The 22,708-nt window shown below is 37.3% G+C and overlaps 1 protein-coding gene across 4 annotated transcripts in view; it reads left to right on the top strand.

Annotated features, from left to right (window-relative positions):
* Positions 1 to 22,708, top strand: part of cacng1a (calcium channel, voltage-dependent, gamma subunit 1a) — a 74,624-nt gene that overhangs the window by 2,111 nt on the left and 49,805 nt on the right. For 2 of the 4 annotated variants that reach the window (XM_067373330.1, XM_067373329.1), the window contains exons 2-4: positions 2,534 to 2,608; positions 3,046 to 3,183; positions 3,447 to 3,700. In XM_067373330.1, the coding sequence (XP_067229431.1) occupies positions 2,534 to 2,608; positions 3,046 to 3,183; positions 3,447 to 3,676 (443 nt within the window). In that variant the 3' untranslated portion in view covers positions 3,677 to 3,700. Of the gene's footprint in view, positions 1 to 2,533; positions 2,609 to 3,045; positions 3,184 to 3,446; positions 6,440 to 22,708 lie in introns of those variants that run through there. The other 2 variants (XM_067373333.1, XM_067373328.1) reach the window with 2 other exon arrangements.

Here is a 22,708-nt window from a genome sequence, read left to right as displayed (position 1 = left end):
CCTAAAGTCCAGGCATACACCTACATCTAAATTTAACCTTAATCATATTAAACCTGCTGATTTGTAAAAATGTCCTCAAAGGTCCAGGAAAGCAACCATGGTTTTGAGTATGTTCACAATATGAGCTGCACACAGTCGACATGTCACCTTGTCAAGCTACCATGAGGACACCACATCCGATTTCAATTATATGCCTGTTAATTACCAGTTAGGCACTTTATTTAAACTTTTCTTAAATAAATGCTTCTCCGAGCTGATATGTGATGGGAAAAGGAAGACAATATGAGAAAAGTCAATTCAAACTTGTGTCAGTCATGTAAAAAGCTATGTCCACTATCTTTACTCTTCATTGCTTTACTCTTTCACTGTTACAAGACAGCATTGTTTTGCAATTTTATCTATTTAATTTATTTTTTTTCAGCTGCTCTGATATGCAATGGGAAAGGGGAGAAAGGATGAAACTGGAATAAGGTGGTTTTGAACTTGTGTCAATCGTGTCAAAAGCTATATCCACTATCCTTACTGTTCACTGCTTCTGTTTTTTTTTTTTTTGTAATTTTGTTGTCTCAACCAGACAATGGTGGGTGGATGTAGTGTTAATATCTTTTGCCAACAAGGCTACTTAGTGTAAATTCTAAATAATAATTGTTTTTGATCCCAGACTCTGCTCTGAGCTTGATTTATATCAAATCCTTTTAAGACATGTTTCCAAACAATCACAAATTGAAAATTTATTAAATAAGGCTGAATTTAACCATTTAATTTTATTGTTTTTAACACATGCTAAAACATAACCAGCTTTGTGAGTACGTGTGTGACTGGTCTTGTAAATGCAGTCAGTAAAATTTATAAATAGGCTGTGTAAATAGTCAGCTGTCCCAAGATAGGAGACACTCTTAAATTAAGTGTGGTGCAATTCCATTTATATGACTGATGGTCACATCTGAGAGAGCAGTATTGGCCCTCAAATAATACCCCTCTGACTGACCCTATAGGGCAAAATTAAAACTTGGTACCCTGTTTGGTAACAGGGTAATCATAAACTTATGGTGACATGTTTTTGAAAACATATCAAGATTTTGCTGTAGTATAAGTAAATATAAATAAATAATAATAATAATAATAATAAATACTTGACTTGAGTGTTCTTCCTCCCCTTCTTTACCTAAGCTTGTGCTATTTGCAAAACAGTTCAAAAAGAAGCTTTGTTTTAATTTAAACATGAGAGCATTAATGTAACTAACAACAGACAGTTGGATTTGACTTAAAATTACAGGATTACTTTGGAAACATGTACAATCACATCTGCTGTAAGACATGGCATTATACACTCCATCACTTTTACCTTAGAGCCATGACAGTTTCAGGGAGCATGTAAAAAATATTACAAATGAGACTGCAACATTGTAGTATCAACTTTGCTTTGTGTCATATTAAAAAACTATGAACATAAATTGTCTTGGATATTTATGTTCCTGAGAGGCCATTTTAAGCCACTCAACTTCATTGCAAATCATTGCATGAATACAAAGCACTTGATTCATTTAACACTGCTTGTTTAGTGGCACTCACTGAAAGGGTAGCTCAACATGCCACTCAGAACTATAGCTGTAAGTAGTTGTGAAACCAGATGTCATCAATCATTTCTGTAAATAAAACAATACAATTCCAGGTAAACAGCGCCAGATTGTAAGATTTTGTTTTTAATCTGTTTTCTCTTTTTTAAATAGTGATTGAACACATTAAGCAGAAGGCAAAGATTGATATGCTTTGACGAGACAGTCTTTGTCATACTGGCAGCCTCAAGGAGCCAACTGTCATTTACAGTTGTCACATAACTCAGCAATAACTCACAAGAATTATTGTGAGAGTATGATTAACCCCAGTCTAATTCCAATTCAAGGCTCTGATGTTTGCTTACAGAACGACAGCTGGCTCTGCACCGCTATACCTTAACTCACTACTTCAGACTTACGCGCCCTCCAGAAACCTGCGTTCTGCAAGTGAACGGCGCCTTGTGGTGCCATCACATAGGGGCACAAAATCACTCTCACGGACCTTCTCCGGGACTGTTCCTGGCTGGTGGAATGACCTACCACGCTCTATCCGAGCAGCCGAGTCTCTAGCCATTTTCAAAAAAATGCTAAAGACGTATCTTTTTCGTCAGCACTTGACCCAGTAGTAGTAGCACTTACCTTGACTAATATTCTTCTCCTATCTGTGTATTTATTTATTTAAAAAAACAAAAAAAAAATTTTTTTCGCTATGAGCACTTTACTGACATAACTGTGACTTCACTCAGCACTTACATACTGTTGTTCTCATGTTGATTTAATTGATTCTACTACTCTCATTTGTAAGTCGCTTTGGATAAAAGCGTCTGCTAAATGACTAAATGTAAATGTAAATGTAAATTATACACATATCATCAAAAGTAGTCACCAAAGGAAAAATATTTTTTTTATTTTTTTTGTATGTATGTATAATTTCAATTAAGTTAATAATATTAACACTTTTTTCTTTTTCTTTTCAGAAATCAACTGCTCTTACTTTAGACACTTCACACCAGGAGAAGATTCTGAGATCTTTGAAGTTAAAACTCAGAGAGGTAAGTTCAGTGAAACCAACACTAGCCTGGACTGACTTTATACTGTATTGGTTGAAGAATGCTTTTGTGCACATTAATATCTTATGCGGTATGTATTGTAAGGGGGAAGCAGTGGAAGGAACATATGAATGATGAAATGGGAAAGCATCACAGGTATAGTGGACAGTTACCCCGTTTCTGGAGGAAACACCAGAGTGTGCAGAGTATAGAAACTGTTCATAAAGGCTTAGGGAAAGCATGAGTCATATCATATTTGAAAGTCATTGTCATAGACATTTGATTCACTGTCATATTTGAAATCAACATGTAGCTCTTGCTGATTCTTTCTTTCTTTCTTTCTTTCTTTCTTTCTTTCTTTCTTTCTTTCTTTCTTTCTTTCTTTCTTTTTATTTATTTATTTATTTATTTATTTATTTTTACCTAATTTCTTTACTCAGAATACAACATCTCAGCAGCTGCCATAGCCACCTTCAGTCTTGTCTTCATGATTCTGGGCACATTGTGTGTGTTGGGTTCCCTCAGAAAGGGAAAGGACTATCTGTACAAGCCTGCTGGCATGTTCTTTGCTTTTGCAGGTATGATGGAACATCTAATCAGCTTTCTTTGCCTTATCTGAAACAAAACTAGATAGATAGATAGATAGATAGATAGATAGATAGATAGATAGATAGATAGATAGATAGATAGATAGATAGATAGATAGATAGATAGATAGATAGATAGATAGATAGACATTGTTTTTCTAGATCAATTCTATAATTCCACAACTTTTTACATTAGTGGAAAAAGCTATAGAGAAATCTTTAAGAAAACCTTTTCATATCTTCTCTGTCCTCAGGTCTGTGTGCTATCATCTCAGTAGAGGTAATGCGGCAGTCAGTCAAGAGGATGATAGAAAGTGAGTTTACTATCTGGATCGAGTATTACTATTCCTGGTCTTTTGCCTGTGCGTGCACGGGTTTTGTCCTGCTCCTCCTCAGTGGAATTGGTCTGCTGCTCGTCTCCATGCCACAGATGCCTAGAAATCCATGGGAAACCTGCATGGATGCTGAGCCTGAACAGATATAGAGAAATGACACCAGATGTCAGCAGGTAAACCAATGACTCACAGTTTACTTTGACCTCTTTGATACAAAGTGAGAGCTTGACAAGCAGAGGTCATAAAATTAGCTCAGCAACTTCCTATCCCCCCTGCAAACTGGCACTGAAAACTATAGGTGTAACACACCAAAATCATGCCAGCAATTAGCCAAGATTTTCATTCTTTATATTATTATGTTCTATATATGTAATATTTCAACATCATAAAGTGTAAAATCTTTAAATGTAAATATGAAGAGTGCAGCTGGCTTTATGTAACTGGAATTTTTGTGTTATAATTCTTTACATAAACTTTCCCTGTATGTCTGTTTATGGAGAAGGGTTGCAGAACAATTGTGATTGCTAGGACTGAGGTGTTTATTAACACCTGACTAACATATTCGAAGGATTATATATTTGGCTCCAGAATGCATTATTCATGTCCTGTAAATGGATTTAGTTTTTTTTTTTTTTTTTTTTTTTTTTAAGATGTGTGAATGCTACTTTAATTTTGTGTAAATCTCATTTTCATAATAACTTATAACATTATAACTTACAACTTATTATTAACAACAATTCTCTTTTGCCTTGGGCACAGTGATGCTTTCAACTGCCCTGAGCAGAATGTAAATGTTTGGTCTGCTGCATTTACTGAATGGCTGGCCAGACATTTTGGAATATTGTCAGATCTTGCAGGTGCAAATAAAATGGCATCAATCTCAGTCTCACTATTTACTCTGAGACTTTCCAAGTCTACAGCTTCCCGAAATGCCCCACACTCTGTGTTTACATGCTTAAAATGGATAGGTGTTCAGATAGATTTATGAGATTATTTGTTTCAAATTCCCATTTCAATATTTTTCAATATTTTTGTTGATTATAATTGTTTCTTTACTTTAAAATTAGCAACAATAGTTTTAATACACTCATTCTCAGCTGGTTTTCCTTCAGGACCCTTTCAGGAACTGTAGTAATTTTGTGGTCTGCACAAATTCTGTTTATCTATGTATTAAGTTGTAACCTGTAGGGCAGAACAATCATGCAACCTTGGGTGTTTATCCACCAGTTGAGAAACATTGATTTAATATACAGAATATATATATATATATATATATATATATATTATACAACAGTTCTGTCTGGTTCTCGAATCTGATTGGCTGATAGCCATGCGATATTTCAGTGATAACAGCACTCCTACTGCCTTTTCACTGTTTGTATCACTCCGCTTAAGTGACCGTCATGGCAATCAAATCAACCGTAATTTTTACAAATACTACTCCTTGTACCACGAACTGTAGTTTTAATAGTTTTTTAGGCGAGAATGTAGTTGTTTAGACCTGAAATATGTGACTCATATTTAATAACAGCGCCTATTTTACAATTTGTTTTGACGTTTTTCGGAGATGCGAGCTTGAGTGCGTCAGCGGCCGTTCAGAGCTTCTGTAACCGCCGAGAACAGCTTCATCTCGGCCAGTGCCTCGGGGATTTGCCGCTGGCTCTTATAGTGGTTAAACACGAGACATAATTCAATTTGAGTACATAGAACGGGCAGTCTTTGGTCTTATTGATCTATTATTTGTTCCAGAGCAAGTCGAATTGTGCTATATTAAATTTGATAATAATAAACGTTACGTTACATCCTTATATAGCACATTGGCTACAAATAGACGGGATATATCAGACTCTTCTCCGCTTCAAATACGTAAAACATTAAACTTTATAAACATATGTTTTTTTGAGTAAACAAAACGCTTTACATTTTTTTTTTCAAACATCAGATCTTTATTTACCTTTGCATTGCACAGAGGAGATGTCCAAACTGCGTGCGCACTTCATTCACGAGGTGAGGCGGATTAATGAGGCTTGATTGACAGTTTGAGGATCCAATGGAGTTGGGAGGTTTTGTCACAAGCTCTTTAAAATCCTTTTCATTCGTTAAATATTTGTAAAACCCACATACAAGCGTAAATGGTGACCTATATATATATATTTTAATAACTAGTGCTTTATGTTTGACTGAACTGTACAATTGTGCTTATATGTTGTTCAATAAATATTATTTTATATAAATATGTCCATTAAGTAATATGGATTGAGTGAACATTACATTAATACGCCATTAGATGGTGGCAACACTTTACAGGAGAATTAGTCAGTGAGTCACAAGAGACTTTTAAATTGAAAGGAACTTTTGCAAAAGGAAGTTGTTTTAGCGCTGTGGTGTTATGGATGGAAAATTCCCAAAGCTGAAAAAAGAATACAAAGATCGCTTACCTCAGCGGACATTCAAACGGACTTGTATAAAGGATGTAATATTATGGACATCGACTTGATGAATGAATGTAATGCAATATACCAGACACAGGTAATAGCCTACTCACTCTCTCTCTCTCTCTCTAATACTGTAGAAAATTCAATGTGTTTCAATAAAGCGACTCAATGTTCCTTCGTTACTAGTTCTAAAGTGACATTTTAGAGTTAGCAACGGAGGCTTGGTTCAACTGACAACTTGAGTTTTGAAACGTTCCTTCGTTTGTTCTGAAGTGACGTTTTAGAATTAGTAACGGAGGCTTGGTCCAACTGTCAAATTGAGATTTGAATCAGTGGCGGAAGGAAGGAGTGCTGCACAAAAGAGGGTTTTCAAGACACTCCGTTGTTGTTCTTTTTGTATTTATTTGTTGTATTTATTTACACACTCGTGCCGTCGAACTGTTGTATAAACGCAATATCACACTCGTAGCCGTGCGATATGGCTGTATATCAGCACGCTGTGATTACCTACGGCACTCGGCCTGCGGCCTCGTGCCTACGGACGAATCACAGCGTGCTGATATACAGCCATATCGCACGGCTACGAGTGTGATATTGCTCATATATATATATATATATATATATATATATATATATATATATATGTGTTGAAAGAGAAATATAGAAAAATGCCCTGTATGATTAAAAAAGATCTTAACATCAAATTTGTTGTCTACAAATTTAAATTCATGAGGCTTTGTGACATTAATTTAAATTCAGAACATTCTAATTTGCTTAGTGGGCTTAAAAAGTCTTATTATGCTTAGTTCATACTTCCTCAGCAAACTCTTTTATAAAGTTAGCAGCTGGATTTAGAATGTGGGGATCACTGCCACTGTCACAGTCACATGACTTAAACAAACACCAATTTGGTGTCAGAGCCATAGCCTTGTTGGCAGCTCTCCAACATCTAGTGCAACAGCCATTTGGGTAACCCAAGTTCAAGTCACTGATTCCTGATCATGTTCCTCTCTCTCATCTCCTATCACTTTATGCCATATCAGTAATAAAGACAGACAATATAATAATAATTAGTAGTAGTAGTAGTAGTAGTAGTAGTTACATAGTACATACTCGAGTATGTACTGATTAATATTAACTTAATATTAAGATTTACGGTTGGGGTTAGGGTTTGGTTTAGCTACATATAATTATGCATAATTTACTGTTATTACTATAGAAAGTACATGTAATGTGTAACTATGTCACCTTTAAATAAAGTATTACTTTTTTTTTTTTTCCTGCTGGCAGTTGGTCATTTACTGAGGCAAATGTTTAAAAATATCATATTACAGTGAATACTTTGTATTTATTTTTTTGATGTTGTTTGCATGCAGAACAAGAGGCCATGTATATTTGGCTTGTGTTATGCTGCCCAACAGAATGTATTTCTGATGTTATACCCCTATGTCATGTATTTCTAAAAAAAAATAAATAAATAAAAAATAAAATAGGCTAACTCATGTATTCATGCTAAATCTTCCTCTGTTATTGTGATTCATTCAAAAATGCCTAAAAAATATTTAAAGCTACACAATTTATTTCATTTACACCATGCACAAGGGCTTTTGATTAGCCTGGGTGCCAGCCCGAACCCCGCCCACAACATTTTTTGGACGGGAAGTTCGGTCTGGACTCGATCCATTGTGGAGTAAAGCTGCGTTCACGTCACCTCGTATTTACCGGAATCTTGAAATGACAACACGTGACGTTATATTCGGAGCTGTTCACGTCCTTTTGGTCCTTGAACTGGGAATTATGCATTTCCATGGCAGCACTGTCAACGCCTAAATGAATCTACAGCTGTCAGGTGGTACAGCGCGGCCACGTGGTATATCTGGGAGCTTTCAGAAAACTCCCAGCTTACAAGCTGTAATTATGAGCTCTACGAGGACGTGAACACTTTTTACAAGCTAGAATCTCGTAACTACAGGAATTACGAGGCCACGTGAACGCACCTTTATTATGCTCGGCTCCCAGAAGGCCGAGCCAATCAAATTGCCAGGGCGGGCTTTAATCGATGATGGACAGGCTATCTGCGGTTACGTAACCACCCACGTCATCAAAGAGCGCTTGGGGAGTTTGATTGACAAGCGATCTAACCAATCAGAACGCCGCATCCGCCATTTTGTCCAACAAAGCAGTCAGGAGTTAGAAGATTAACATCGGTGGAGTTAAACTTGAAAAATTGTGCATATTGACATCTTTCCGCGTTTGAAACAACATTCATTCTCATGTTCATTCATGTTTATTTGATGCTATAAATGGACTAGTAGGAAGAGATGATCGGTTCACGAGCCTCTTGAGCTGAGGCGCTACAGCAATCTGTCCCGATCATGGTCACAACACATTAAAGAGCCACAAAACGGTTTTTATTGTTTGAATTTTTTTTTAATAACTACACAGTTTGAAAGCTGGGACTTTGTTTAATATCATAAGTAACCTGCTCTGTCTCGTCTGTCAATGTGTTGTCAGTTTCTTCTTTGCTCCGCGATGTATTTTCCACTCTGTGTGGCGTGACAGCGCCACGGCTTGTCGGACAAAGCAACAGTAACTAAGGGGGACGAGTCTTTGCAAAAGGTCAATTAGTTTACAACAATGATGGCTGTTGAAGAACTGAGATGTGTAGATTCCGCCATCGCGTCCATTATAGAAGATATCGACAGCGCATTAATTTTAAAAGAGGAACAGAGGACCGCGATCAAGGCATTTGTCGATGGGAAAGATGTCTGCCATCCTTCCTACGGGATTCGGCAAAAGTTTGATTTATCAGCTGGCCCCGATGGTCGCTAAGAAGAGTTCTGTTGACAACTATGCGTCGCTCAACATACGTCACTTACTCTGTAGCTCTGATTGGTTGTACGTCTATCCAATTGAGGTCTTTCCTGGATCGGTTGAAATACGCCCCTATAATCAAAGCCCAATGGAGCAGTATCAGACTCATATTCTGACTAGAATTGAGTATGACCACGTCAGGCTAGCTTTTGATATATATAGCTGGAATTAATCTTTCCATATTAAATTTTGTTATAGGTAAAATGTATATATTCTACTCTTGTTAAATGTACCATTGTTCTTCTATCTTACTGAACTGTTATTCATACTGTGGCAAATTCAAATGCTTTCTCTCTGGATCCCCGAGCGCTTTGTAGTAACAGTGGACCTCCACCATATACCGATATACACTGTAAAAAATAAATACTACTCAATAATAATTGTGGCAACAGAATATTATTAATTAAATTCAACAAAATTAAGAATTGAGTTAAAATTAATCAATTGAGCTCCTTAAAAGTGAACCATTTAAAATGAGTAACTGCAAATAAAAAAAAATAAAAAATAACTAAAATTTAAACAAAAGTATTGAGTTCATTGGATAAAAGAATATATATTAATGAATATTACTTAATTTTATGTCAAAATAATTTAATTAAGTTAATATTATTAATAATATTAAGAGTATTATTTAAATTAATCTACTTTAATTAATTAAATCCGATTTTAAGTATAAATTAGAGACCTCAAAGTTTAAGAACTCTTTATTTATCAGAAAATTGGGCAATACAAATGCAGACAAGGCACTGATTTTCCAGGTACAGATGACTGGTGTTATAGTCTGTAATGTTAAAGATCACCCATTGTTGCTATCTGCAGATTTTACACCGCCATCTCATTATGTTGCAACTATTAAAAAACACGATACTTTGTATCCTACTTTGTTGGTGGTAATAACACACAACCTGGATAATTAACAACAGTTTTTAAGGAATAAATTAAATTATCTTCCTTACCTTTTTCAAAGAATTACCTGAAAAATAGCATTGTCAGATCATCATCGTCATCAGCCTCCACATTGTCAGCGGGAATCCATTAAAGTCAGGCCTCGTGAACACAAACCATTCAATAGCAATAGGCTTATAACTGCTTATTTAGCCTTCTTTGTTAATATTAACACAAAACTAAGCAAAGCCCCCAAAAAGAGTGCCATTAGAAATGTCCTCACACTGTCTGCTGCGTGAAACTCTAGCACGCACTGCATTGGAAATGCTTGTTAGTTGAAAACAACTCACTTCCATCATGTTGGATTTATTCAATATTCTCTCTGTTTGGAATTACTCAATAAGAATAGATAAATCCTTAATGTCAAAATTGAGTAGATTTTGTTACAGACAATTTTAATTAATTTTAACACAAAAAAACTGTCCAAAAACAGTAATTTTGTTAAATAAAGTTTACTTATTACATTTCATGAAATCTACAAACCCACAGAATGACTTTTTACAGTGTATAGACTGTTTGTTTGAAATGGGCCTCGAATATGAATATGTGAGATGTCATTCTCATGAGAGATGCACAATGCACCAGAGTACTGCTGTTACATTTTTATGTAACACCTTAGGGAATTCATTGGATAGAGACATCAAGACTCTAGAGAAATCATTTTGGGGTCATTTTAGACTTGCAGGATGCCAGCTGGACTGAGGTAGGTACAGAAGAGTCCTACATAAGCAGACTGTTCCTTTAGAGCTTGAAGATGATCTCTATTGACAGAGCCTAAACACACAGCCATCATTTAATTTCAAATAAAATGTAATTAATATATTGAACTGGCAATTATCACAGATTGGATGTTGTTGGTAAGCTACAGTATAAGAACATCTTTGGCCATTTGTATTTCAATTTAGCTGAACAACATCCAGATCTCTCCTATGTTTATAACATAGTACATGGATTATTAATGATTGATAAGGATATAGAGATATGCAATACTGGTTTAGATTTCTTGCATATTTTAAAATAAACTGATTATGATACACAAATTAATGTAAAGAGATTCACAAAAATTAAATTATTAATACAAAATTAAAGCTACATCATCATAAGGAATTCAGCTTGTTTGCTTGTCTTGACACTAAATGTTTCTAAATCCACAAAGGTGATTCAGAAATGTACAGGAAGGAGGTGATCCACAAATGCATGCTGTGATCCACCAATGCAAGTCAAATGTTGTATTTTTAAAAATTTCTAATTTTATTTATTATGTATTTGTGAATCACCTAGTTCATGGTATAATAGAGATTTTTTTTTAAAATTTTGGGAATCTCCACATTGATTTGTGGATTGTGCTTTGGGAACGATTAATTTGCAGTGACATGGAAAAGGAAAATTTTATTGAACCTCTTATTTGGTTGCAGACCAATTTGAAATCCTTATACCAGCTCCCTCAAGGCCCTCTCTTATGGAACAAAAATATATGTGAATATAATGCAAAATATAATGCGATATATTACATAATACAGTTCCATATATGGGAAACTAGTGCATATATTTTCCGAAATGTATGGCTATATATTGATACATATACTGTAAATTTTTAGAAATGAAGACAAAAATAGATGTATTTGTAACGGTATGTGACCACAGGCAGAAGAAAGCAGGAGAAGCAGGTTTCCAAAATACTCAAAAGGTAGGCAATACACATCCAAGACATAACAGTAACAGGACAAAGCGTGAACAAACCAAGGAGTACTTATACAGGAACTAATGAGATAATAAACAAGACACACCTGAAACAAGGACACTAATCAAATGAGTAACCAAGGCAATTAACTAAAGGTGGGAAACTGAACACAGACATGTGACAAGAACATAGTGAAAAAACAGACAGACATGTGACATTACTCCCCCCTCCCGGAAGGCGCGACCTCGTGTCAGAAGAGTCCATGGGCAGGTGCCTGCAGGTAGGATGCCTCCAGGGTGGTACCAACCGTTCAGGGGCCATGGCGGATCGGGCAGTTCAGGGCGCCTTGGGGGTGCAGTCTCTGTTGCCTTGGTCTGGACCCTAGGCTCGGCCACTAGGGCCATGGGTATATGCCACTGGGTTGGACTCAGGGGTTGGAGAGGGCCCAGGGACTGGAGCGAGCTCAGGGGCTGGAGCGATTGTATGTGTGGCCACACACAATTGCTTGTTCCATTAGGGACACTGCAATGCTCTCTGGTATAGGAACATGTACTGGGCTGAGTTCAAGGACTGGAGTGGGCTTGTGAGCTGGAGCTGACTCATTGACTGGAGCAGAGTCTGGAACTGACACTATACTCTGGTCGGGGGCTGATGACAGTACTGGACTGTGGTCACAGGCTGAAGCAGACACTGGAGCAGATTTAGGGGCTGGAGAAGACACTGAAGTGAACTCAGGGGGAGGAGAAGACACTGAAGCAGATTCAGGGGCTGGTGAAGACACTGGAGTGGATTCAAGGGCTGGAGAAGACACTGGAGAGGATTCAGGGGGAGGAGAAGACACTGAAGCGAACTCAGGGGGAGGAGAAGACACTGGAGCAGATTCAGGGGCTGGTGAAGACACTAGAGTGGATTCAGGGGCTGGAGAAGACACTGGAGTGGATTCAGGGGCTGGAGCCATCACTGGACTCTGGTTAGGGACTGGTACAGGTTCTGACCAGAAGTCAATCAGCCACAAGTCCTTCATTAGCTATGGAGAGGACTCAGGCAGGGCGGCCATTTTGGAAAGAGTCTCATTCTTGGCGGCGGCCATCTTGACCAGCTCAGGCGTGGCGGCGGGTCATCTTGCAATGAGGCTCTTGTAAGGCTTGATTTTTCTGTTAAACGAAAACTGAGATCAAGCATCCTGCAATAAAGCAATAAAACCTGCCTAGAGAAGAAGATCTCAGAGAAATAGCAAGGGGCAACACCTTGCCCTAACTCCAAAAGGACAACACCTCCCCCACCACACACACACACAAACTCTCCTTCCCCCTGACTGAAAACACGTATAATGTAACTTGTGTATTTATTGTTTTTCCCTTTTCATGTTTGGTATCATTTGTCTCATTGCGATTGGTAAAATGGTCTCAATTTCACAGCAGTCACTAGAATTATGAAGAAGATGGAAAACTAAGGAAAATTGTGTCCTCTTTTTGGGTGGTGTCTCTTCTCCTCTCCCCCAAAACAGGTGTTGGTGTAATAAACATTTACAATCCTTTTGTTCTGGTCCTGGTATAAAAGGTAAAGAGCAAAGCAGTCAGGGAGGATTTTCTGCAATCAGAGACCCCCACGCAGTAATGGACGTTAAAGTGTCTTCAAACACTAGTCCACCACTTTGTGTATATGCATTTCAACTGATGTTATGCATTCATTATTTCTGAATTGGCTTTTAATTGTCTAACTGTAATGTAATTTGCATGATACATTTTTACTTGACAAATAAAATGTTATATTTGGTTTATTCTGTATTATTCTTAATTCATTATTTCTAGTAGATCAAAGCGAAGGTATTACCTCAAATCTGTGTTCAGGATTGTTCATATGGAAGGTTTAATAGATGGAGCATAGGGCACATCAATTAAGTCCATTTCGATTTCTTACAATCACTGCCTTAAATAAGTTGCAGTTTTCATAAATATATCAAAACTATGCTTTTTGTTACGAGTAAGCAGAGCGCGGCCGACTTAAAGGTAGATATTTACCCTGCATCCAATGTTTAAAGTCAGAACTGACGAGTTTGTGTTCGGGAAGAGAACTTAACGGCCAAAGTGACTCTTCTAAAGCGATACTGGGACTGCAGTGAACTAAATAATTGAAACTATAAGATAATCAGAATAATCAAATATCTAAATTAAGGCATAACTAATGTTTAATTTATAATTGGAAGCCTTATTTTTAGCAACCTAAGAATAAGGATCATTTAAAATTGAAGTCAGATTAAACAAGTGAAATTAAGTGAACTTTATAGAGACGCTGAAAAGACATACACGCGTAAACCTTCCCCGTCCTGTGGGAAACCATGATTGGGCCCATTAGGCGGGCCTTACACTCTGGAGTGGCGGCCATTTTCTGACGAGAGCCTCATTGCAAGATGGCCGCCTCAGGAAGGACTCAGGCAGGGCAGCCATTTTGGAAAGAGTTTCATTCCCGGCGGCGGCCATCTTGACCAGCTCAGGCGTGGCGGCGGCCATCTTGACTGAGGGCTCAGGCGTGATGGCGGGCCATCTTGCAATGAGGCTCTGGAGTGGCGGCCATCTTGCGACGAGGCTCTGGAGTGGCGGCCATCTTGTGACAAGGCTTAGGGATGGCCTCAGGGGAACATACAGGAACAGGCTCATGGGCAGGGTGTGCTGAGGACGGTTTCTTCTTCCTCAACCGTCTCCTTTGAGAAGAGGTAAATGTACATCTTCGACTAAGCTCAAAGAGTTGAGTAGGTTCTGAACAGGGCTTAGAAACTGGATTAAATTCTGGAGTGGATTTTGGAGTGGACAGACATACTGAGGTTGATTCTGAGATGGACTCTGAAAAGGACTCAATAACATCTGGGAGGAATTCAAAGAAAGGTTCTGAAGCAAAGATGGTTGGAACCAGGTCTGTAATGGGCTGGGGATGATGTGACAGCCTACGTTGGTCTTGTCATCCACCTCACCAACTGTGTAAGGCGAGCCAAAGCACCTCAGGACCAAATCAAGATACTGCTGAAGTGTCATGCTAGCATCACCTACTGGTATGAATGGCCATAATTCTGTGTTCAACCCACTCCAAAATAAGTCCATTAACTCACCCTCAGTGCATGATGACCAGTGGCAGAACTGAACAAATTCTTGCACACTCTGGCCATGTCGGTAGATTGAGCACAACTTCTCTAAAGTCAAAGAAGACATCTTTGTAGCTCCTCACTTTTTTTTTAGGTCCTGTCATCTGTAATGGTATGTGACCACAGGCAGAAGAAAGCAGGAGAAGCAGGTTCCCAAAATAAAGGTTTAATAATAACTCAAAAGGTAGGCAATACACATCCAAGACATAACAGTGACAGGACAAAGAGTGAACAAACCAAGGAGTACTTATACAGGAACTAATGAGGGAACTAATGAGATAATAAATAAGACACAACTGAAACAAGGACACTAATCAAATGAGTAACCAAGGTAACTAACTAAAGGCAGGAAACTGAACAAAGGGAGGCATGTGACAAAAGAACATAGTTAAAAACAGACAGTGACAGACCTTTGACAGTATTACATTACATGTAATATTCATAAAGTTTTATCCTTTATTGTGTACATATATTGCACATGCATGTTCCCATATGTGAATGTATTTACACACATAAATACACACATTCATGGAATGAGTTACAGCAGATTTATAGTTCCCAGCATGCTTTGCCTCTGACTATTAAAGGAGAGGAAATGTTAAAATTAAGTGTTATTTCATTTGTTTTGCTCTATATTAATATGTGGGGAGATCTGTTAATCTGTTTAATGTTCTATTATTTTAAAAGGTTTTCTGTTTTACCATTGTGCTGAAGAGTACTTTATTTTACAATGGCTGTGCACTCTTCAGCACAGTGATTCTCTCTTTGCTAAATATTTTACATGCAGGTGTGCTTGTGCTATTGTTAACAAGCTTGAAATTATTATTATTATGAAACATTTATAATGTAAAAAAAAAAAAAAGATTTGATATATATATATATATATATATATATATATATATATATATATATATATATATATATATATATATATATATATATATATATATATATATATATGTGTGTGTGTGTGTGTGTGTGTGTGTGTGTTTATACTACATGGGTATATATATATGTAATATGTTTACACATGCAGTGCCATCTTATCACATGTACATCTAGGCTATATGTTATCAAGTGTAGCCCTATTACTGAATATAAAATTACATACATTATGATATATTAGTAAATATATATTCTGTATAGTTTCAAATATACCATTAAATCATTCAATTTATTGATCATTCATATATAAAGAAAATATATTTACCTTATGTAGTTTGCTAATGAGTAGCATAGAAAAATGTCTGACAGCCCCATAGAAAAGTCCACCAACATTCACATGCCTAGACATAGTGCTTGAGATGTGACATTTAAGATCTTACACATGTACTTTGGTTATCAGATGCTTATAAGCTTCGGGAATTTAAAGGATTTTTATTTCTATTTTTAGTATTCTAAAAATAAATCTGTACTTCTGGCCTCATGGATTGATGAGTATGAACGCCTTCTCCTGCACTATAGACAGGTTCCCATATTTGTCATCACAGACATGTGCATGCAACTAGGAGGCAGAAAAGCAATGTCTCACCATTACTGAGAATTAATTTCTTAATATAATCTTCTAGGCTTCCGAAGTTATTGATGCTAGTCATTTCCTCACTGTCACACACCTAGCTAGCTGTCACACGTCTCATGTCTTGTACAGTTTGTTTACAGTATAAATTTTCTTTCAAATGTGGCATGTTGTGACGTAGCCTTGTCCTAAATATTTAGGATAGAAAGGCTCAACAACCAACAAAACCAGGTAAATTCATAAATTCATAGGGTTTTTATGATTAGTTGGACAGTTTCATTTGAGACCTGATGACTAACGTTATAACAAGAATTACTTGCACCTCCAAGTCCTATTTAAAAACTATATAATATTCTTTGAGGTTCATTAATGGTGATAAATAATTTGGCAGAACAGATGTTGTAGGCTACCTGCAGTGATTTGCATCCACCTCTTTTCTCAGAGGTGTTTGTTAATGAGTAATAAGTCATTTACAAATGCATTATAATTCATTAATAATGCAGTTATAACTGCATGAATAAAAGGGCGACTTTAATGCAATACTTGCCAAATAGTGAGACGTTTTTAACTCAACGTTATAAATGCTTAATAAATGTATTATTTATGTAAATATACTTATTTAATTCAAAACCAGATTCCTGGTTTATTTCATAATGCAGCAAAAAATTGACTATCGTAATTAGACTGAAGGGTGTTGTATTTGTGGTTTTCTTATTAATATCTCATGACTGCTACTTTTCTTAATATGTTGCTTACCAGAAGTTTCTTTTACCCATGATATTCTCCAAAAAGGTCATGATGCCTATACACAGCTTGTTTATCAAGATGAAATTTAACCTTTTTTTAATCAACATATTTATTATTTTTTACATGAACAATTTACAGAATCAGTTCAGTAAACTATTTTTTCTAAACACCCTCTCACCCCTGTCCCACCCCTCAAGAGACAGAATTATTATACAGTGGGTACGGAAAGTATTCAGACCCCCTTACATTTTTCACTCTTTGTTATATTGCAGCCATTTGCTAAATAAAAAGTTATTTTTTTTCCTCATTAATGTACACACAGCACCCCATATTGACAGAAAAACACAGAATTCTTGACATTTTTGCAGATTTATTAAAAAAGAAAAACTGAAATATCACATGGTCCTAAGTATTCAGACCCTTTGCTCAGTATTTAGTAGAAGCACACTTTTGATCTAATACACCCTTTAGTCTTTTTGGGAAAGATGCAACAAGTTTTTCACAACTGGATTTGGGGATCCTCTGCCATTCCTCCTTGCAGATCCTCTCCAGTTCTGTCAGGTTGGATGGTAAACGTTGGTGGACAGCCATTTTTAGGTCTCTCCAGAGATGCTCAATTGGGTTTAAGTCAGGGCTCTGGCTGGGCCATTCAAGAACAGTCACGGAGTTGTTGTGAAGCCACTCCTTCATTATTTTAGCTGTGAGCTTAGGGTCATTGTCTTGTTGGAAGGTAAACCTTCGGCCCAGTCTGAGGTCCTGAGCACTCTGGAGAAGGTTTTCATCCAGGATATCCCTGTACTTGGCTGCATTCATCTTTCCCTCAATTGCAACCAGTTGTCCTGTCCCTGCAGCTGAAAAACACCCCCACATGCTGCCACCACCATGCTTCACTGTTAGGACTGTATTGGACAGGTGATGAGCAGTGCCTGGTTTTCTCCACACATACCACTTAGAATTAAGGCCAAAATGTTCTATCTTGGTCTCATCAGACCAGAGAATCTTATTTCTCACCATCTTGGAGTCCTCCATGCGGGATTTCATGTGTCTTGCACTGAGGAGAGGCTTCCATCGGGCCACTCTACCATAAAACCCTGACTGGTGGAGGGCTGCAGTGATGGTTGACTTTCTACAACTTTCTCCCATCTCCCGACTGCATCTCTGGAGCTCAGCCACAGTGATGTTCTTTGGGTTCTTCTTTACCTTTCTCACCAAGGCTCTTTTCCCCCGATAGCTCAGATTGGCCAGACGGCCAGCTCTAGGAAGGGTTCTGGTCATCCCAAACGTCTTCCATTTAAGCATTATGGAGGCCACTGTGCTCTTAGGAACCTTAAGTGCAGCAGAATTTTTTTTGTAAACTTCGCCAGATCTGTGCCTTGCCACAGTTCTGTCTCTGAGCTCTTCAGGCAGTTCCTTTGACCTCATGATTCTCATTTGCTCTGACATGCACTGTGAGCTGTAAGGTCTTATATAGACAGGTGTGTGGCTTCCTTAATCAAGTCCAATCAGTATAATCAAACACAGCTGGACTCAAATGAAGGTGTAGAACCATCTCAAGGATGATCAGAAGAAATGGACAGCGCCTGAGTTAAATATATGAGTGTCAAAACAAAGGGCCTGAATACTTAGGACCATGTGATATTTCAGTTTTTCTTTTTTAATAAATCTGCAAAAATGTCAACAATTCTGTTTTTTTCTGTCAATATTGGGTGCTGTGTGTACATTAATGAGGGAAAAAAATGAACTTAAATTTTGTTAGCAAATGGCTGCAATATAACAAAGAGTGAAAAATTTAAGGGGGTCTGAATACTTTCCGTACCCACTGTATGTGTAATTGCTGTGTTAGTTTGTAGTTACAAATAACTACTCTGGCGCTCCCACTTCTGTCACGAGCAGGTACTGTGCAGACAGCCAAATACTAAAGTAATAGTATCCTTTATCATGATATCAAGAATAATTATGAATTGCTTATTAATATTTGTTATAATAATGATAACGTTTATAACTCATTAATAAATGGTTCACAGGTTTACACTTTACATTAAGGGTCACTTTCGCAGGTTATTAATGTTTACAACTCATTAATAAATGGTTCACATGTGTTCACTTTACATTAAGGTTCACTTTCACAGGTTATTAATGTTTATAACTCATAAATAAATGGTTCACAGGTTTCCACTTTACATTAAGGTTCACTTTTACAGGTTATTAATGTTTACAACTCATTAATAAATGGTTCACAAGTGTCCACCCTGCATTAAGGTTCACAGTTAACTAATACTGGAATTAAATTTTCCATTATTAATATCTCATCAAGCTATGGTTATTATCTGTATTAAGTTGGAATTTCATCTTTAAAAAAAAACAAGAAATCAGTTTTTATACACTGCTGTGGATACACATCATGACCTTTGTGGAGAGTATCATGGGTAAGACAGAAACTTCTGGTAAGCAACATAGTACGAAAAGTGGCAGTCATGAGATATTAATAAGCTATTAATAAGAAAACCACAAATGCAACACCCTTCAGTCTAATAGTCTGATAGACAATTTTTGCTGCATCATGAAATATACCAGGAATCTGGTTTTGGGTTAAATAAGTGTTAATAAATAGATTTATTAAGCATTTATAACATGAGTTAAAAACGGCTCACTCTTTGGCAGGTATTGCATTTAAGTCGCCCTTTTTATTCATGCAGTTATAACTGCATTATTAATGATTTATAAATGACTTATTACTCATTAACAAACACCTTTATAAACCCTTTACAAAGGTAACCTTAATGTAAAGTGTTACCATTTACTAAGACAGTGTTACAGTTTTTCTCCATTGGGTTGGCTCATTTTTTGAAACAGAAATTACATTCTAAAAACTCTAAGATCATTTGGCAAAACAGTCTTACAGTTCAGTACAACACTATATCTCACTTGCAAAAGCTAATATCTCTCCCAAAACTGTTCACTCATGTTTAAAAACTAAATTCCTTTACCAAATAAATAGTCAGTGCCACAGAAATGGCAAAGATCCTTCTCAATTGCTTTGGCTCATTTCTTGAAACAGACCAGACATTCTCAACACACTTGGTGCTTTTGTCAAAATAATGTGGATGGTTTGGCACAACAACATGGTTCACCTGCAAAAGCTCATACCTCTCCCAAAACAGTTCACTCATGTGTCAAAACTAAATTTCCTTCTCATTTAAACAGTCAGTGCCAAAATGTCAAAATGCTTCGTCCCTTTGGCATTGTGTAAGCACTGCAAGTCAAAATGTTTAGATGTTTTGTCACTATGGCAGAGGACCATTGAAATATCCCTCATGCCCACCTTTCAGTCTTAGCCCAGTCCTTCATTGACAATGGTTACTGTACTGTTTTTGTCTAGCCAGCATAATACATTAAAACTGTAATGGGTTATTGTATGGGACAATGTGAATTTCCACCATGGCCTGCTCATCAGGGCCTGGTTCACTACGCATCCAAGGATGGTCATGGTGTTCCTACCACCTTACTCTCCTTTCCTCAATCATATTGAGGAGTTTTTTTTTCTCTGCCTGCTGCAGGTGGAGAGTGTATGAGCATCGGGCTCAAGATCAGAGGTCCCTGCTCCATGCAATGGATGCTTTGTGTGAGGATATTACAGGAGATCATTGTAGGGGATGGTTGTGACATGCACTGTGTATAAAACAGAAAAAAAGAAATAGGATTTTAGGGTAAGAGTAGCCTCCAAGGTTTGACATCACACATTGCACTCATACTGCCAAGGGAATTGGAACCATTATCATTCACACACATTAAGTAACTTCCATACATCAGAGTAAAAAGAAAATGTATACAGCATAATATACTGTAATATAAACACACAAACAAAAAACAATGAAAATTATATGCAGCCTACAGTGCTGTAAACAAAGCTGGAGTTTCACAACTAACAGTTCTTCACTGGTCGCTGTCCTCACCCTCCCTCTCCTGGACATCATCCTCACCCTCCTGGCCATCCACACGCTGCTGTCTGTCTGGCCACAGATTCTCATCCACATCACAGTGTATATTCTCCTTTGCTATGCAACGAGGGGAGAAACGGTGTGCATGTCGCAACCATCCCCTACAATGATCTCCTGTAATATCCTCACACGCAGTGTCTATTGCTTGGAGCAGGGACCTCTGATCTTGAGCCCGCTGCTCATACACTCTCCACATCCAAGCAGAGAAAAACTCCTCAATAGGACTGAGAATAAGGTGGTAGGAACACCATAACCATCCTTGGATGAGTAGTGAACCAGGTGAGCGGGCCACGGTGGAAATTCACATTGTCCGATACAATAACATATTGTGGTAAGTGAGGCCCTACGAGACCTCTCTCATTTTCAGGGTTCAAATCAAAATGAAGGCAGTCCAAGAAGATGAGAAGCTTCTGTGTATTGTATGGGCCAAGTCTGGGGATGTGAGTGACCACACCATTCTGAGATATGGCAGCACACATAGTTATATTGCCCCCTTGCCTCCTTCATTAGTCAAGTTCTAGTTTCACCTGACTGTCAATTGCTGTAATAAATCCACAAATGTTCCAAGGATTCATATATGGTTTTCATGGTATTATGATGCTCACGCTGCATTTGCATACTTTATCACAGCTGAAGTTAAATAAATGCAATATTTGACTAATACACTGATGTTTTAGAGACAGTTTTATTCAATACTTTATGTACTGCTTACAGCTTCTGTTTTTACAATTAAATAAAGTTCAAAATAAACATATATTATTTCAATACCAATGTAGTGGGGTCTACGTTTTTATCAGTTTTATTTTAAAAGACATGACACAATATTTGTTGTTTGGGCAACATTAATGACACAGACTGGTATTTTAGGCTGCTGCCATTTCAAGACTGAATGCTAAGATCTAATATACTGACACACCAAGCTGTTTACGACATTCACTTAAGCCATAATCAATTGTATTTACATGAGATACTCCACATAATGGGCATTTTGAAAACAGTGTCTGTAGCTAACCATTCAGGCTGAAAGAGAACTAAATTCGGGATTGTGCACTGTCTATAATAACTTGATAGATTAGTTCACATCTTGTGTCTTTGGGTTCGAGTCATTAATCCTGTTGTCAGTGTCTGATCTGGGCCATGACAGCCATATGTCTATAGACATTTTGTGACAGCCCCATATGCAATTGCTATAACGGAAAAATAAATTATTAGTTCGCCTCTCAAGTCTTCGGATTTGAATCGTTCATTCATCCCGTCACGAATGCAGAAACTGAAATGATTAGATCATCTCTTGAGTCTTTGGCCTTCGTTCTTTTGTCATGTGACAGCTAAATACACTCTCCGCCAAATACAACATTACATTCGTATTACTATTGACTGTATGTTGTATTATTTAGATATGTGCAAAAGATATAAATATTATGTTATGCCACTTTGTTCCTTCTCGAACCCGAAGACTTGAAAGGTGAACTATCATTTATTTTTCCGGTACAGACTACATAGCCTTGTCTATGAGGCTGGGACTTGATGAATGAATGAACGACTCGAACCCGAAAGACTTCAGAAGTGAACTAATCATTTCTGTTTCCTGTACAGAACTTATGGGATCCATTAAAAATGAACAAATCGTTCATGAACGACACATACTCGCTTTTAAATCATCACCTAGGAAAGACAATTTAGGAAAGAAGAAATAAGGGACAAAAAACGGGGTGTATTCAATAGTTGGTGAAGCAGAATCAGAAATGTGTTATGGCTGGGCTTGGAGCTTTGAGGTGTTTCACTCTGGTGACTGCTTGCATAACAGTAGACAGAAGAATTCTTGGTCTTTCTGGATGAGGGCATGAAG

Source organism: Chanodichthys erythropterus, chromosome 21 (genome assembly GCF_024489055.1).
Source record: "Chanodichthys erythropterus isolate Z2021 chromosome 21, ASM2448905v1, whole genome shotgun sequence".
Lineage (NCBI taxonomy): Eukaryota > Metazoa > Chordata > Actinopteri > Cypriniformes > Xenocyprididae > Chanodichthys > Chanodichthys erythropterus.
The sequence above is the reverse complement of the archived record's forward strand: the minus strand, read 5'-3'. Positions and strand labels throughout refer to the sequence as shown.